Source organism: Lemur catta, chromosome 26 (genome assembly GCF_020740605.2).
Source record: "Lemur catta isolate mLemCat1 chromosome 26, mLemCat1.pri, whole genome shotgun sequence".
Lineage (NCBI taxonomy): Eukaryota > Metazoa > Chordata > Mammalia > Primates > Lemuridae > Lemur > Lemur catta.
In genome coordinates, this window is record NC_059153.1 from 4,198,721 (window position 1) to 4,216,978 (window position 18,258).

Here is an 18,258-nt window from a genome sequence, read left to right on the forward strand (position 1 = left end):
GCTTTGCTTTCAGGCTTCAAATGGCTTTCTCTGCTGCCCCCTTGAGGGTGCTAGGATTTTTCCTCTACCCAGGGTAACAAAGCCTACCCAGAACATGGAAAAGTGACTGCTAAAACAGTCAAAAGAATGTAAACAAAGGATTCATTTATTTCTAACTCATGAATTAACAAAAAGGTAATAATATATAATTGGAATATACCCACTAGAAAATGCAGATTCTAAATCACATATTTGAAAGGAAAATCAAATCTAAAGGCCCCGTGATATAGGATTTTCACTGAAAATATTCTTCTGAAGTTAAAAACATATGTTTCAATAAAAACAAGTCTCAATTCTCAAAGGTTCTGTGTATTTCTGCTTTGTTTGATGGATAATATATACACTCCCCACGAGGAAACAGGTGTTTTGTCTTCTATGCTGCCGTGGAGACCTCTTGAAGCGGTATGTTGGATTTTAGGAGTAGAACCACTATTTACAAAACCCAACCATTTATGTGCTGTTTGTCTCTGTCAATTTTTGATGTCAAATAGATAACACTATTCAGAGCTTGGGTTACGTATACTTCTGTATATTCAGTCAGAAGTAGAAGTGGTTGAGTAGGCTATGAGTTAAAGGCTATAAAGATAACCATTTTGTTCTCCATAGAACATCCATCAATTGTACTCTACATAGCTTTCTGTCCAACTCCTAGTGTGTCCTACGTATGTACAGATACTGCATGATTAGCTCATTAGTAGTTCAGAGAAAGTTCAAGACCAAAAAAAAAAAAAAACAGGGAAACAGAGCTGGTCAGAAAATCAATATTCTTCACAAATTTTACCTTAGGGTCACAGGTTTTTCTCTCTATTTGTTTAGAAATATCAGCTAGAAAAGCAGTCTCTTCTTCACTTCCTGAGGAAAAGAACTAGAATAAAATATCAATAAATTATCTAGTTATCAATCTAGTTAGCCAGAATAGTTTTGCAGGTGGTTCATGATTTTGATAGAAAAATACTTGTGAAATGTAAAGGTTAAGTTTGCCCTGTGAAAGCATGCTTGCCATCTCCACCTCGCTTCTCTTTATACGTACGTGTAACAAGCTACCCCTGGCAAAGGGTGCTCTAGCAGGTAAGTCATTATGGTAATTAACTTGAAAATTCAGCATATTAGTCAATTCTGATTCTAAATTTTTCATTGAATCTTTTGACAGAGAAAAAATGGTTGGGTACATAATAAATTACCCATCAAACCTAATACTATATTAATGCAGATCATTTAATTTAAAAATTAGTAAGAAATTAAAGGAGAAAAAATTGCAAATAGTGTAACAGTCTGTTTAAAGAATGAATCAAATCATCTATTAGCAATCGTAACACACATGATATTGACAATAGCAACTAGTCATTTTTAGTTCATCAAGTAACATAAAATAACCATAATTTTTAATATGAATTAGACAGAAAAAAATGAGTTCAACTGCAGAAGTAATTTTTTCATGTTTAAAAAATATGTAGATTCTAAGGAAAATCAATCTTAAGTTAAATAAAAAAAAAAAAAAGAAATATGGGGAGAAAACATTTTCCCAATAGACAAAAGAGGTGAAGTACTGTATTTCTCCAAATAATGGTCACTTTCCTCTAATAACACTATATATAAGCACAACTGTCAACCACGTAGTTCTTGAAAATATTCAACATATTTTAGAATTAGAATTTTCTAATATAATGAGTTTTCAAAGTTAATTAGCATAGTACCTTCTCTGCCAGAATAGCTCCTTTGCTATGAATAGCTAATTATACTTACAGAAATAGGGCAGAGGTGACATTAAGTGTATCTTCAAAGAGCGCCCTAACTAAGTCTTGAAACTTCCTTCTATCCAACAAACATGAAGATGTTGTGTCAGAAAGTTGTAGTAAGAAAAAGTCATTACAACAATATAAATGCACTCTAGTTTTAATGCTAAAAAAGACTTAAATAATTTTTATTACAAAAGGTTATAAGAGTTTTTTCATTACTTTGGGATTATAACAAATTTTTGTTAATGTGTGATATTTATTTTAGATGGCAACTCATTCTGGAGAAGAAAAACAGTGACTGTTTATTTGCAGTTTATACTTTGTGAAAACTGTCCTTAAAAAAGTTTAAACCTTATTTTCTCAAGTGAACAACAACAAAAAAACAATAAGAATGTGATCATCCATAGGCTAAATTATGCAGTTGCTAGTTGTTTATGAGTTTATACATTTGATTTTGTTACAGTGGATAAAAAATGGCAAGCTACCACAGCACAAATGTTTTTGTTTTAGTTTTCTGTTTTAGGCAACAGAGCTGCTGGGCAATTGTCAATGACAATTCATGGGTTTGGTAATACCTGCAAGTTTGCAAAATTAGCTTTATGATAAAGAATGTGTTATTTATCCAAATTACATTGATCATATTGGGCATTTATACAAAAGGCAGGAGGCTCATCTAAGAGTAATTAACTACAAATGAGTTAGAAAACAGACAATATGTAATACAAAATTAAAATTATATACCATACCCATGTATAAAAATGTAATTTCTGGCTACTTTACATTATAAAAAATAACTCACCTGCAGAGACCTGGGTGGTTCACTTGGTTCAACTTCATTTTCTTTTAGTATCTTAGGAATAGATATTAATATAAGATAAATCAAAAGGCAACAGTAATTTACAAAATAAAAATATAAATTTCTATTAGACATAAGAAATACAAGAATGCCATCACTAATAAGAAATAAAAAACAAACCGTTGATAAAACAGTTTTGTCACTTAGCAAGAATTTAAAAAGCCTTTAACAATACTAGTAAAAATGAAGTGAAATAAATATTCTAATTGTAAAACATTAAGCTTTTTACATTTGACAATATCAAGAAACTAAGGAAGTTGTTCCTAGGCTTCCGAGTAATCAGTTCCACTTCTGGCAATCAAATCTAAGGAAAAAACTTAAAAATGTACCCAATGATTTATGTGCAAAAACATTTACTAAAGTATTATTTATAATTGCAAAATGTAGCCAGGTGTGATGGCTCATGTCTATAATGCTAGCACTTTGCGAGGCCAAGGCTGCAGGATTGCTTGAGGTCAGGAATTCAAGATCAGCCTGGGCAAAATAGAAAGACCCTGCCTCTACAAAAATAGAAAAATTGGCCAGACATGGTGGAATGTGCTTGTAGTCCCAGCTACCTGGGAGGCTGAGGCAGGAAATCACTTGAGCCCAGGAGTTCCAAGTTGCAATGAGATATGATGACACCACTACACTCTAGCCCAATAGCACAAAACCCTGTTTCAAAAAACCAAGCAAAAAAACCCCAGCAAAATGCTGGAAATAATCGAAATGGCCAAAAGAGGGAGCTGTTTGTCCCAAAGCACAGGACATCCATAAGATGGAATGGTAAGTAACCTTTAAAAGGTATGTATAAGAAGAGTTTTTAATAAAGTGAGATAATACAATACAATATTACGGTGAGAAGGATATAAAACTATTTATACACATCATGCCGGGCGTAATGGCTCATGCCTGTAATCCCAGCACTTTGGGAGGCAGAGGCGGGAGAAATGCTTGAGGCCAGGAGTTCAAGACCAGCCTGGGCAACACAATGAGACACCCTCTCTACAAAAAAAATTTTTTTTAATTATCCGGGTGCATCGGCACATGCCGATAGTCCCAGCTACTTGAGAAGTGGAGGCAACAGAATTGCTTAAGTCCAGGAATTCGAGGCTGCATTGAGTTAGGATCCCACCACTATGCTCCATCCTGGGTGACAGAGCAAGACCCTGTCTATTTGTACACATCAATCTAACTACATTTTTTAAAATTAGGCATATAAAATAAGCTGGAAATGTTCATAATTATCTCTGGGAGGTAGAGTAAGTTTTATTTTTTCTTCACTGTTTTCTATATTTTAAAAAGAACAAAAACAAGATTATTAAAAGGAAAAAAAGGACCAGCAACATAGAAAATAAAGTAAGATACAAAACGGGGACAAATGAAACATTCCACTTTCTTTTCTTGCAAACATGCCTGCTAGAAAGAGTAGTGCCATATAATGAAACAATTGTCTCTCCAGAAGTGTTGACAGCATCCTCATTGAGAAACACTAATCTAGATGATTTATTCTAGAATTTCGGTTCATCCTAATTAGTACTATTATTTTTGATATTACTACCATACTTCCCAAACTGTGCAACAGGTACTTTGGGGGTATCACAGTAAACTTGCAGGGGCTCCACAAGATGTTTTGTTTTTGTTTTCTTTTTTTGAGACAGAGTCTCACTCTGTTGCCCGAGCTAGAGTGCTGTGGCATCAGCCTAGCTCACGGCAACCTCAAACTCCTGGGCTCAAGCAATCCTTCTGCCTCAGCCTCCCGAGTAGCTGGGACTACAGGCATGTGCCACCATGCCCGGCTAATTTTTCTATATGTGTAATTTTAGCTGTCCAGCTAATGTCTTTCTATTTTTAGTAGAGACGGGATCTCGCTCTTGCTCAGGCTGGTCTCAAACTCCTGAGCTCAAACGATCCACCCGCCTTGGCCTCCCAGAGTGCTAGGATTAAAAGCGTGAGCCACCGCGCCCGGCCCACAAGATGTTTTAAATTTAAGGAAACAACAGTGACACCCAACATCTGTCTGACACTGAATGAACTAAAAACTCAAGGTGGTTCAGTTTCAACGTCAGCTCTCACTACCTTTCTTTCCATGACATCATATCTTTCTGAAGCTGGGTTTCGAGAAATTGCTATGGTAAGAAAATCAATGATCATGAGAAAAATCAATGTGGAACAAGAAATGAGGTAGTGTTAATCTAATCCATTCCAAGGTTTGAGAAGTTGTGCAGTGCCCAACAGGGGTACACATTAGTACTTGTGCTTTTTAAAAATAAAATACTTACTAAGTTACTAGGACATAATTACTTATTAAGTTGTTTTAATACTACTAACAACTTCATAAATGAAACTGTTAGATATTTCTTTTGGCTGAGAGATACAATGAAAAAATTACTGAGATACAAGAGGAGTCATGAACCAAGAGAGCTTGGGACCCTCTATGACTATGGTATCACTATAATTCTATTATAAATTATAGAACACTCACTCATACCAATTATATTGCAGAATATACTGTTCGGAAAAAGTGTACCTGTTGAGAATCCTGGTTCGGATGAAAAGACTTTGGTATAGCTTGTGAAATTTCTGTAGTAAATGGTTTCCTAGCTGTAATAGAGAAAAATCAAAATATTTTATTCATATTATATTAATATATAGTTATGCTCTAAAATTTTTAACTCATTTCTAAAACTGAAAGAAACAAGGAATATAAATTTTAAGATGAGACGAAGTCCTGATAATTGTTTAACCTAGAGTATGGGCATTTGAGGATTCAAACCTACTCTCTCTGTAGGTTGAAACATTTTCACGATAAAAATTCAAAAATATTTAGAATGAAAGCCTTTTTGGTTACTTTCTAAGTCAACAGTAGGAATGTTTCCTTTTTTTTTTTAAACTAGTTTGAAAAATAAATACTAAGCCAATAGCTAATAACCTATACTAAAAATGCTAAAAATGAAGTATTGACTACCATTATACTGCTGTTGTGTGCAACCATAGAAAAAGCATTTAATGCTATTCTAGTCTATCTTAAATCCATTTGACTATGATTTGAGGAAAAAAATGTATATTAACTTATTCAGTCAACAATTACTTTACAAGTGCAGTATGCCAGGCAAGGAAGAAACAGCAGTGAACAAGACAGACAAAATTCCTTAAAATAGAAGGGACACAGAAGACAAATGACTAAACCAGATAAATTCAGATTGTGATAGCACAGTGACTCATGCCTGTAATCCTAGCACTCTAGGAGGCCAAGGCAGGAGGATTGCTTGAGCTCAGGAGTTCCAGACCCCGTCTCTAGTAAAAATAGAAAAAATTAGCCAGGTGTGGTAGCAGGTGCCTGTAGTCCCAGCCACTCGGGAGGCTGAGGCAAGAGTACTGCTTGCGCCAAGGAGTTTGAGGTTGCAGTGAGCCACAATGACGCCACTGCACTCCAGTCCAAGTGACAGTCTCGCTGTATCTCAAAAAAAAAAAAAAAAAAAAAGGTGGGCAAAAGACACAAACAGAAGTATAGACAGATGGCCAACAAATGTATGAAAAAATGCTCAACGTCACTAATCATCAGGGAAATACAAATTAAAACCACAATGAGATATCACCTCACTCCTGTTAGAATGGCTTTTATTAAAAAGTCCAAAGACAATAGATGCTGGCATGGATGCAGAGAGAAAGGAACACTTATACACTGTTGGTGGGACTGCAACCTAGTACATACAGCCTCTATGGAAACAGTGTGGAGATTTCTCAAAGAACTAAAAGTAGACCTACCATTTGATCCAGCAATCCCACTACTGGGTTATCTACCCAAAGGAAAAGAAATCATTTTATCAAAAAGACACCTGCACCCAAATGTTTATTGCAGCACAATTCACAGTTGCAAAGATGTGGAAACAACCCAAATGCCCATCGATCCATGAGCAGATTAACAAAATACGTATACCATGGAGTACTACTCAGCCATAAAAAGGATGAATTAGTGCCTTTTGCAGAAATTTGGAAGGAACTGGAGATCATTATCCTAAGCAAAGCATCTCAAGAATAGAAAAACAAATACCACATTTACTCTCTAATAAAATGGAACTAACTGATGGGCACACAAGTGCACAGAGGGAAGTAAGAGTCAATGGAAATCAAGCAGTGGGGAGGGCCAAAAAACTACCTAATGGGTACAGTGAACACTATTCCGGTGATTAGCACACTCATAGCCCTGACTCAAGCCATGTATCAAGAACATTTGTACCCCTTAACATTTTGAAATTTTTAAAAAGCTAGCATTTTTTAAAAAACTATAATTTTAAAGAGACTATTAGTGGAAAAAAAAATCATAGCTATATCTGGTGTAAACCTCATTTTTAGACAATTGCTATTTCTGGTTTCATTGCTTTTCCATAAAATTGAGAATAAATTAAATGAAATAAAAATAAATGATTTTGGAACTTTGTTGTTCCTAAAATTAAAACGGCACTGAATGAAAATTGATGTTCTTTTCCTTTACTGCCTTTTCTCCAGAATAAAATCCTAAAATAACATTTCTAAGCTATACGCAATCATCTCAGGAAAACTTTAACTGGAGATTTTTTTTTTTTAATTTTCACATTCTAAACTGGTGGTAAAATTTATACTTCTCTAATGTGCCTTTTTTTTTTTTTGGTTTTTTTTTTTTTGAGACACAGTCTCACTCTGTTGCCCGGGCTAGAGTGAGAGCCCTGGCATCAGCCTAGCTCACAGCAACCTCAAACTCCTGGGCTCAAGCGATCCTACTGCCTCAGCCTCCCGAGTAGCTGGGACTACAGGCATGCGCCACCATGCCCAGCTAATTTTTTTTTATATATATATATTTTTTTAGTTGGCCAGATAATTTCTATTTTTTTTTTAGTAGAGACGGGGTCTCACTATTGCTCAGGCTGGTCTCGAACTCCTGACCTTGAGTGATCCACCTGCCTCGGCCTCCCAGAGTGCTTAGGATTACAGGCATGAGCCACCGCGCCAGGCCTCTTTTTTTATTTGTATAAATTTAAGGGGTACAAGGACAGCTTTGTTAGGTGGATATACTGTGTAGCAGTTACTCTTCTCTAATTTTATATTAAAGTCCATATAATTCTTGTATTCCAATAGATTCAATTTTTCTCAAAGTGTCTCAAGAAAACCAACTTAATCCTTTCTAGAAAAATATATTTATGTCAAAAAATACTGTCAGTCCTCATTACTCATGGATTCTACCTATTCCCTAAAATTTCTTTGTAACCCCAAAATCAATATTCACAGTACTTGCGTGATCATTTGTAGATATGCGTAGATAGAGCAGCAAAAAGTGAAATGCCCAAAACACATGTTTTCAACTAGACAACACTCGGCCTTCTCCTTGCAGCTTATACCTTAAACACAAGTGTCTTTTTTATAGTCTATCCAGTGTCATATTTTTGTGCTTTCTGCTGGTGATTTCGCTATTTAAAATGTCCTCTAAGAATAGTGCTCTCTAGTGTTCCTAAGTGCAATAAAGCGGTGACGGCCCTTATGGAGAAAATACATGTGTTAGGTAAGTTTTGTTCCGGCATACGTTAGGGTATTACTGGTCATGAGTTCAATGTAAATGAATCAACAACATATATTAAATAAGGAGTGTTTAAATGGAAACACGCATAAAATAAGGTTATGTGTTGATAAGTTGAAGCAAATGTTCTGATTAGAGGCTTGCAGGAATCTAAACCTGTTCATTATTTGCTAACTGTCTGCAGTGACTGCACAGAATATAACTACCACAAATAATGAGAACCAACTGTAATTTTCTTTCCAACTTGATGAGAGAAAAGAGTAGGTTTCCCACAACTAAATCCTATAATTCCTAAATCTTCGTATTAGAAACTTATGTTCATATACGCATTTACATTATCTGCCCATATTTATATTCATTAAAGCTTTTTATTTTTAATTTTTTAGAAAATAAACAATTATCATCCAACTTAACTACATTTCGAATAACCATTTTCGTAGATACAATAATTTATTCATATTTTTCTCAGGAATCACTTGAGATATTCAAATAAAAGTTCAATTTTAACTTTTCTCTGAGTATCATAAAGTGCACTGTTCATTTACATCCACATATATATATCTTTACTATTATATTCTTAAAAAGACAATGCTGTTGGCAATGTACCATAAGCAAAGTCAAAATACCAATGACATACTAAAAAAAAACTTTGCAACATATACTATGAAGGGCTAACATCTCTAATATATAAAGCACTTTTATAAAACAAGGAGCGGCATTAGAGTCTCATAGGAGCACAAACCCTACTGTAAACCGTGCAGGTGAGGGATCTAGGTTGCAGCTCCTTATGAGAATCTAATACCTGATGATCTGAGGTGGTGATGCTAGCACTGGGAGTGGCTGCAAATACAGATTATCATTAGCAAAGAGGTCTGACTGCACAATAAATGTGTTTGAATCATCTCAAATCCATTCCTCCCCTCACTCCCGTGGAAAAAATTATCTTCCATGAAACCAGTCCCTGGTGCCAGAAAGGTTGGGGACTGCTGCCCTAGAAGACTGTGGTTAATTCTGAGGAGTGGACTGAGGGATCGTGGTAGGAAGGAGACTTACTTTTCACTATATGATTCTCTATTATAATTGGTTTTCCCAAGTATATGTATTACCTATTTAAGACTGTGTAATTCTTTAACATAGCAGCCAGAGCAAATATCTTCTCCTTTGAGCTACAAAGAGAACGCAAAACAGACACATCATTCTAACCTTCAGAACTGCTATCTGCCTTATATATCGGTTGAGTTCCTTGTTGTTGAAAGATAATATTTTCCTTTTTCAACATTTCCAAGCTGTCTAAAGCTGTTCTGTGTTCAGACAGGGACTTTAAAAGGGAAAGGTTATTTACTAGTCCAGAACGTTCTGAAGAATTTCTAGGATCATTCCAGCATTGTTTGCTTTCTCTGGCAGTTTCAACTTCAATATGGTCATGGCGTAAACTTCTAATCCCTCCCAAATCTTCAGATTCAGGTGTATGTGCTTCTGTGGAAACAGGATCCTTTTCTCCCAGAGGGTAAAACAAAGAACTGGAAATTTGCATGTTTGATTTATCAAGGGTGATACATCCAGAGTCATTCTGATTGGTACTTAATAGCTGGATGCTGTTGTCACTGCTAGAGGGTGATGGTAAAATCTGTTCATCATTTTGGTCTAAGTCACTTCCCGTAATGAAAGGCTGAGATTGAGCATCTTCTGAAAATGGGTTATTGTTTTCAGGAGTCTGATCAGTGGCCATGTTTAAAACATGAGGAATATGTAAATTTGGGCTGGTATCTTTACATTTATTCGGGAGTAAGGCAAAATCAGAGTTAATTGTGACTTTCTGGATACATTTATTAGAATCTTCTCTATTATCTATGCATACATCGTCGGTCCACTCTAAAGATGAATCAAAATTGCTTAATGTGTCACTGTGCTCGTCTATTTCTTTTCCAGTGTTCCCAGCTTTAATAGGTCCTGTATCAAAACCTACACAAGTTTTATCACAAAAGGGTAATGGCAAAGTCTCTTCAACAGGAAATGTCTCTGCAGGTTTGCCACCAACAGACGTTAAGAGTGGCAAATGTTCACTGCCGATTCCTTGACAGCTTATACTCACACATCTCTTTTCAACACATGAATTGCCATTGTTAACCAAAAGTTCTTTTACCAAACTGTCTGAATTGTGGGAAATTTTATTGTTTTTCTCTGATTCCTCCTCCGTGTCACTGGTCTCAAAATTGCTCAGATTAAAAGTTACCTCCAAAAACGGTTCTGTTACATCACTTACAGATTCATGAATACTATTAAGAGTTTCATTATCAGCATTACTTTTAGAAAACACGTCTGTAACGTCATCAGGAATCCTAGAATTGTTACTTAGTGAAGATTCAATTTGTAGATGTTCCGATTCTCGCAGAGATGATACTGGTTGTTTGCACTCTTTTTCTGATATTCCACGTGGATTTGCCTCCTGAACATTTTCTCCAGTGAGAATGGATCCTTTTGTGCCAATTTGATTAAAAGGTATTTTAATATTTTCTTGAATGTCAGATGATAATACACCATCGCTGTCTGGACAGCTACAGGTAACCTGCAAGCTATCACCTTCACAGAACGAAGGAATTTCTAATTTTATTTCCTGATTCCAGGATTGATCATTGTTACCGACTGGCTTATCTGCATTATAGTTTTTCCCCTTTTTGGTACATGTTTCAAAGAACTGTGTCCTTGTTTGCACCGAAAGTTCTTTCAAATTCAAATTTATATCATCTTCCTGAGGCGTGGGTTTCCCTTCCATATCATTTCCACCTGCGGCAGAATGTAGAGCTGAACTCTGTGAGGATAAATACATGGCCCACCGGCTTTTACTTCTCACGGTATTTTCTGATGGATGCCGGTAGTGTAAATTCCCTGTGCTCTTCATCTCAGCCCATTCTTCCTGTGGAATTAATTCCTGTTGAATTGGTTTAGTAGCAATTTTCAATGTTTCTTGTTGTATTGGAAGAAAGTGTTCTGTATTCTCAGAATTTAGTTTCTCACATGTGCTAGTGGATTTAGACTTCAGAAGAGCTAGTATCTGTGCTTTGCTTCTGATGTTTTGTGAAACTCCTGAACAGTGAGATGACAAATTATCTCTTTTCTTAGGCTCACTGGTCAGTAAAGAGTCTGACTGCTTCCTTCCAGAACTGATAGCAGAGCAAAAATAAGTTTCTTCACATAGCATTTCTGGGTTAATCTTGAAGGACGGATCAGAAAGAACTGAAGAAAAAGGCATGCCATTTCTCTCTCTGTTCTTGTAAGTCACAATGTTCTCAGGGTCTGTTGATGTAGGATTTATATTTTTCTTGCCAACAGTAGAAAACAAAGGAGGTGTGCTGTAGAATGGAGAAAAAAAAGTAGGGCCAGGTTTCTGAGCCTCCAGTGATGTAGGTGATTCACCATTTTCTGTAATAACCATTTTCTTTGGAACCTGACGTGGTCCTTGGAAACCCTAAAAATATTAAGACAATTATTAGCTGTGCCATTACCTTTAAAGAAAATGTGAAATGAACTGACAAAGAAAAAAAAACACAATAAGGAATGTGTACGTTTTGCCTAAGGTAAAGTAATAATTAAGATTTAAAGTTTGCTAATTTAAATACAAACATTCATTTGTAGTAAGATTTTTCTAACTATGGTTTATTTCCTTTCTACCTAAGGATACTACGAAGGGCCATTTTAACAACGAAATACAATAGCTTCAAAATTCACTACTTTTTGAAACAATTTAATAAACATATATCTTAATTTTTTTTTTCAGATTCTACCAAGGAGTGTATAAATATATATTGATGTATTATTTTCCACAGAGAAACTTACAGTAAACTTCCTTTTTAAACCAGCGGGCTGACATCCAAGAGACCGGCCAGAGGATATAAACCTCCTTGAGTTTAATTCAGGTGTTTCTTTAACGACATCCTGTTTAATAGCTGTGCTGCCAGCAACTTTAACCTCCTCGACTGTGATTAAGTACCGATCACCTTCTAAGTTATCTCCAGGTTTCACCTAAATTTTAAAGAATAAATGTCAAAAATCACATACATCTAATTATTTGATTATCTGTATTCCAGTACGCTCACTAGCATGGAGCAAGACACGATGGGTGTTCAGTAAATAGTTGCTGAATAAATGAATCAGTAACTAAGTGCTTCAATTATTTATTATTATGCACTAGTTAGCTGCCAATAAGCACAAAAAAAGATAATAATACAATTTTTAAAAGTCACTAATTTGTTCATTCAATAGTACGTATTAGGGGATCTATGTGAATGAAGCTCCTTACTACACACTGGGGATACAAAGACAAACAGGAAAAAAATGCTTCCTCTCAAGGAATTTACTTAGAATCCATACAACTAAATGTAATTTTTCAAAAATCAGAGCCATTATCAATTGTATACCTTTAAATGAATATGAAAAAGATACTTACTGTAGTTATCACATATTAAATATTATTATAAATTATTATAATTGCTTAATCATGTTCCAAAATGCATTTTAATCCCTTTAATGAACAAATATAGCACTTGCCACCACCTTTAACTGTAGCATAAAATTATAAAGCTAGTTCAAAAATACATAAAATCTGTATCAAATTAATATTTTACTAATGAAATGATTTGAGATGAAATAATAACAGTAGTTATCACTAACTAAATATCTACTGAGATAGTCATTCTCCTGGACTCTATTTTTATAAATATAAAAGTACCACAACCACTTTTTTTTTTTTTTTTTTTTGAGTCAGGGGCTCACTCTGTCACCTAGGCACCGAGGCTAGAGTGCAGTGACATGATCACAGTTCATTACAACCTCAAACTCCTGGACTCAAGTGATCCTCCTGCCTCAGCCTCCCAGGTAGCTGGGACTCCAGGTGCACGCCACCATGCCCGGCTAATTTTTCTATTTTTTGTAGACCTGGGGTCTCACTCTTGCCCAGGCTGGTCTCAAACTCCTGGCCTCAAGCAATCCTCCCACCTCAGCTTCCCCAAAGTGCTAGGATTACAGGCATGAGCCACCACACTTGGCCCCCACAACCACTATTAATGTCACATAAAATTTCAAAATGAATTAAATATCATAGCCAAAAATTACAATAATATGCATTTTAGCACATTTAGAATCATTGTACTAAAGTGTTAGGAATTTTATGTAAGTTATTTCTAATCTTCAGGCCAACCCAATGATTCTGTCTATGATCTACATTTTACAGTAAAGATGTTAAACACAGAGAAGTCAGGTTAACTAGAAAGTATTTGGAAGTGGGAAATGAACCCAGAATGATCAACTCTAATATCCTTATTCTTTATACTAAAATATGCCTTTAATTCTCTTCCCTTCCTTTTTCCTTTTCTAGGGGAAAAATACAGGCTGAATATTTGAGAAAATATTTAAGTGGGAATATTTCACAAAATATTTCCCACTGTAGATTTCTGCCCATCAAAAAACTATGTAGTAGAATTAGACTCTAGAGTCACCTCCTGGGTTCAAATCCCAGCCCCACCAGTGTAACTCTATGAACGTGGGCAAGTTACTGAATCTCTCTGCACCATACTCCTAATCCATAAAAATCACAGCATTGTTGTAAAGACTAAACGAAACAATACCTAAAAGCTTGTAGCACCAGGTCTAGTTATAATAAGTGTTCAACAAATACTAGCCATAATTATAAGTACCATGAATACACTATTCAACAACATTTACAAAGGAAATATTTAGAGACTTTTAAAGAATAACTTAAAAAATAAGATAAACACATTAAAATACCTCAAGGCACTTAAGAAATACACTCTCCAAACATGTTCCTTTGTCATCACATAAAACTGCCTGTATTAAAACAAAATAAATGTTAAAAAGAAACAGAACATAATTCTGCTTTTCTTAAACATCTTCAATAGCCAATTAAAAACTCGTAAGTAAATAACGTAATGAAAGGTTTATCTGCTTTAACTTAGATTTGAAAGTGCCTCTATTTCGAATATTTATTATGCATCTACTCAGTCTGTGTAAGACTAAAGGTATACACATAAGAAAAGCAAGAATTTAATTCCTACTAGGAAGTCTGGGAAAAACAAAATTGGAATGCATTGCAGAGGATAAACAGGAGATAAGAGTTAAGAGATTATTGTAATGGGATGTTACGCAGGATCGAAGAGTGATCAGGGCTTGAAATAAGGTTATTGGCATTGAGATAAGAATCATTTATGAGGTATAATGAATAAACGTGTTGAATGTGAGGGGTAAGGGAGAAAAAAAAAACGGGTCATTTAAATGCATGCAGCTTTTCAACTTAAGGTGACTGAACATTAAACTAAGACCTCACTGAAAGTAACTGTTAAACTTAACTAGGTTTATAAATTTAATAGGATTATATGAACTAAACTTGAAGGCTTAAGGCAAAACTAGTTTTCTTTTACTTTGCTGTTTTAATAAATTAAATATGAACTTTAAAAAACAATAGTAAATAGCCTTTTCTCTACTGAAAAGTTTTCCTCAGTTATAAACTCATAATAACAGGTAAATAGAATAAGAACAGAATATAGAGTTCTTTCACTGCTAGACTCAGGAGTATGGACTTCCTTTAGGTTACAGAGGTTACCAATGTGTCCTATCTAATATTATCAACCAACTGTAATAAAGTTCTTTTTTAAAATTACTAATATTAAAAGAGACAGCAGAATGGTTAGGACATGGCTCTGGGGCCAAAAAGCCTAGGTTCATGTATGACTCCACCTTCTAACTGTCATAAGCTACTTTTTCTCTCTGTGCCTCCATTTCATCATCAGTAAAATAAATACAGAAATAGTACCTAACTAGTAATAGCAGGAGGATCATGTAGACCGAGTTGATACTTTTAACATATTATGCCTAGCACACAGTTAAGTACTTGATAATATAAGAGTTTTTAAATCAAAACAAATTAAATAATATTTACTGAACTCTTTCTATAATGTACAAATTAACCACTGTGTTATGAAAATCATTTGAAAATTTGTTTTCACATCATGTCAGTATATAAACATACCTAACATTTTATCATCTACAGTTTTAATATTCAATCAAAAGGCAAGAATCTAGCTCGCAGACTGTGTAGTCAACTGCTTTGCACTTACTTTGTTTCCTAAGTGAGTGATCTTCAGAATTCCATCTTGCCACACTTTTGACTTCTTCGTCTTTTGATGAGTATATAGGACCTTATTTCCAAAAGTAAAGAAATGATTGCTATTTATATATATTCAATGTTACATATTATACATACCCTTCCTACCTACAAAAAATATTCAAGATATCTTCTATCAAAATAAAAGGGAGAGAGGAAGAGGGGGAGGAAAGTAGGTAGTAAAAGGCAGAAGAAGGGAAAAAGGAGAGGAAAACTCTAAGGAAAAAACTGAAAAGTTAACTAAGCACCAAAAATAATCTTGAGCTTCCTAGTCATCAGTGGGCAGAGGAAAAATTGTTGGGTTACAAAGTACTTACGGTCTGTGCTATTCTCAGAGTGGTCCAGACACTCCTGGAGGTCTCCAAGACTTTTACAGGCTTCTGTGAGGTCTAAACTGTTTTCATGATGTTATTTGTCTTTTCATTCTCATCCCTTCAGGGGTGCAGAATGGAGTTTCTCAGGGTTATGTACAGGCAATATTGCAAGAGTCAATTGCAAATTGAATGCAGAAGCAGATATGAGAGTCCAGCTGTCTTCTATTAAGTCAAATGTTAAAAGCTATTTGCAAAGAAATGTAAAGCACGCTATTCTTCTCATTGTTTTTTTCTGCTGTTGTTATTGCTTAGGAAAAATTAGCTATTTTCGTTAAAAATGTTGTATGACAAATAAGAATAGTAGGTAAGAGAGAGGGTTGCCAGATAAAATATACTACAATATTTGGGATATATGTGTACTAAAAAGTATTCATTGTTTATCTGAAATTCAAATTTAACTGGGTGTCCTGCTTTTTGTTTTGTTTTTGCGAAGTCTGGCAACCTTAGCAAGATGTTTGTGAAACACCTTAGAAGGAAGGAAGGAAGAAAAAGTAAGTAGTGTAGAAGGGAGAGAGGGAAGGAAGCAAGGAAATTTCACCAAATTGTGAAAATTGATAAGACTTACAATAAATTCTTGGCTTTCCATTGTTTCTTCTTAAGTTATAAACCAGTCAGGTCCAGAAAATAATCAGTGGTTATTCAACTCTTTATACCGCCTAAAATTAAAAAATGACATGGAATTTTCAACTCTGATGAAAAGAACAAGTATCAAATATAATTTTTCGCAATAAACTCTTGACCAGAGACACAAAGAGTTCCAAGACTATCTGACGACCAAGGGAAACAGAGGTGTAATGAAATCATGTGTCCCTGAGGACACAGTAAAAGCGGTACCACACAGTGAAAAAAGAATTTACCACGTAAAGAGGAAACTAAGAAAAATATAAAAACTAATTAGTAGTCTGCAAACATTTTTCTAGGTGCCATAAAAATCAGAAAATATGAATGTTCCCCTCCACGTTTTGTTCCTTACAGCCCAAATTCAGGTTTCCTAAAGTTTTCTGAATTGTGCTGGTCACCACAAGATGGCCCCCTCGTATTTTCAAATTCTTCCTTTTGCATCTTAAAGTCAATACACCACAGTACCTAGGGCCAAATACATATTATATAATACCTCTGCCGGGGGAAAAAAGGCACTGTATTTATCCTATGCTATTGGATAAAATTGTAATTGTGGGCAAATTTGGAACTCTAAAATTGCTCACGGTGAATTGAAGAAGTGAACAGAGCTGTCAAAAGAAACATTTTCTTTCATTTTTTCCTAAAGTAGTTCTAAAGATATGATGCCTGGACCAACAAAATTACTTGGAAACTAGCTAGAAATGCAAATTTCCAGGTTCCTCCTTTGACCTATTAAATCAGAACGTCTGGGGTTGGGGCCCAGCTGAGGGGGTTTTACTAATTCCTGCAAGTGACGGCTACGCATGCTCAGGCTTGGGAACACAGCCCTAAAAGCCCTGGAGGGATTCCATAAAGTTATAATTTGCGATTCTGAATTTAGTTCCTCCTTTACACACACAAAATATGCTACCTACATATTATTTATAGATTACGTATGTTTATTCAGCACTTACTATGTGCTAGACATTGTGCTGAGACATTATCATGTATTCAGTGCACCTCTATGCTAGACTGTTAAAATGCTTTAAATGCTCTCAACCTCGCGGGGTGGATACTCCCTTTACAGCCATGCAACAGGAAAAATCGTTTTAGCCAACAGCATCACCTCTACTGGGTGAAAGATTAATCTGCAAAGAAGTTTTTAAAGTGGTGTGGAGACCTCAGGTGTCCTGAGATAACAACATACATACATGCACATATATACACACGTTATTAATGTGGCTACATGTACATTCTATATTTTATGGACACATTTCAAAAACTCAATGTTCGCAGTAAAAATACGAGCCATTCTTCCTGTTAATAACAAGATATCTGGGGTCCTTTTGGTTTTGAACGAGCGCGATCCTTCGACTCCAAACCTGCACCCCTAAACGGTTCCGACGACGACCTTTAGGATGACGAACTCACCGTTCTGTGAAGAAAGCACCCGGTCCAAGGAACCAAAGGAAACCCACGTCCCGTCTGCCAACATGCTGACCCCCACGGCCCCGTGCAACTAAATGACACCGGACATCGGTCCTTTGTCACCCCTAAAAACGGGCCGGGGCACCCTCTCGGGGCTCGGATGTTCGAGCCCGGTTCCAAACAGAACCCTCCCCGGCCCGCTTCTTACCGAGCACATTCCCCCGTCCCTTCGTCCCCACGTCGCTCAAGTCCCCCTGCCTCTCCGCCCTTCATTCCCAGGAAACCCCGACGAACACTTCACTCCGGCCGCGGACGGCAGAAAAGCCACTTTCGAACGTCTCCCGCGAAAGAGCGTGACGTCATCGACCCGCGACGGCACCCGCTAAGGCCCCCATACGTGCCCCGCCCCCCGTACGCCTCAGCCAGACCCGCCGTTTTCCAACCGCCAATCGAATCCTTCTTCCGCTGCGAGCCTCCCCCCACCCCGGCCGCGCTCGCTGGTGCCCCGCCCCTGTGACGTC

The 18,258-nt window shown here is 36.1% G+C and overlaps 1 protein-coding gene across 1 annotated transcript in view; it reads right to left on the minus strand.

The window, feature by feature from the left end:
* Positions 1-18,072, minus strand: part of ZGRF1 (zinc finger GRF-type containing 1) — a 44,083-nt gene extending 26,011 nt beyond the window's left edge. The window contains exons 1-9 of the mRNA XM_045537494.1: positions 17,946-18,072; positions 16,275-16,365; positions 15,289-15,369; positions 13,943-14,002; positions 11,996-12,181; positions 9,365-11,627; positions 5,141-5,214; positions 2,575-2,625; positions 821-904 (exon numbers count right to left, since the gene is read on the minus strand). Of these exons, the coding sequence (XP_045393450.1) occupies positions 821-904; positions 2,575-2,625; positions 5,141-5,214; positions 9,365-11,627; positions 11,996-12,181; positions 13,943-14,002; positions 15,289-15,369; positions 16,275-16,295 (2,820 nt within the window). The 5' untranslated portion in view covers positions 16,296-16,365; positions 17,946-18,072. The remainder of the gene's footprint in view (positions 1-820; positions 905-2,574; positions 2,626-5,140; positions 5,215-9,364; positions 11,628-11,995; positions 12,182-13,942; positions 14,003-15,288; positions 15,370-16,274; positions 16,366-17,945) is intronic.
* Between the last annotated feature and the right edge of the window lie 186 nt (positions 18,073-18,258).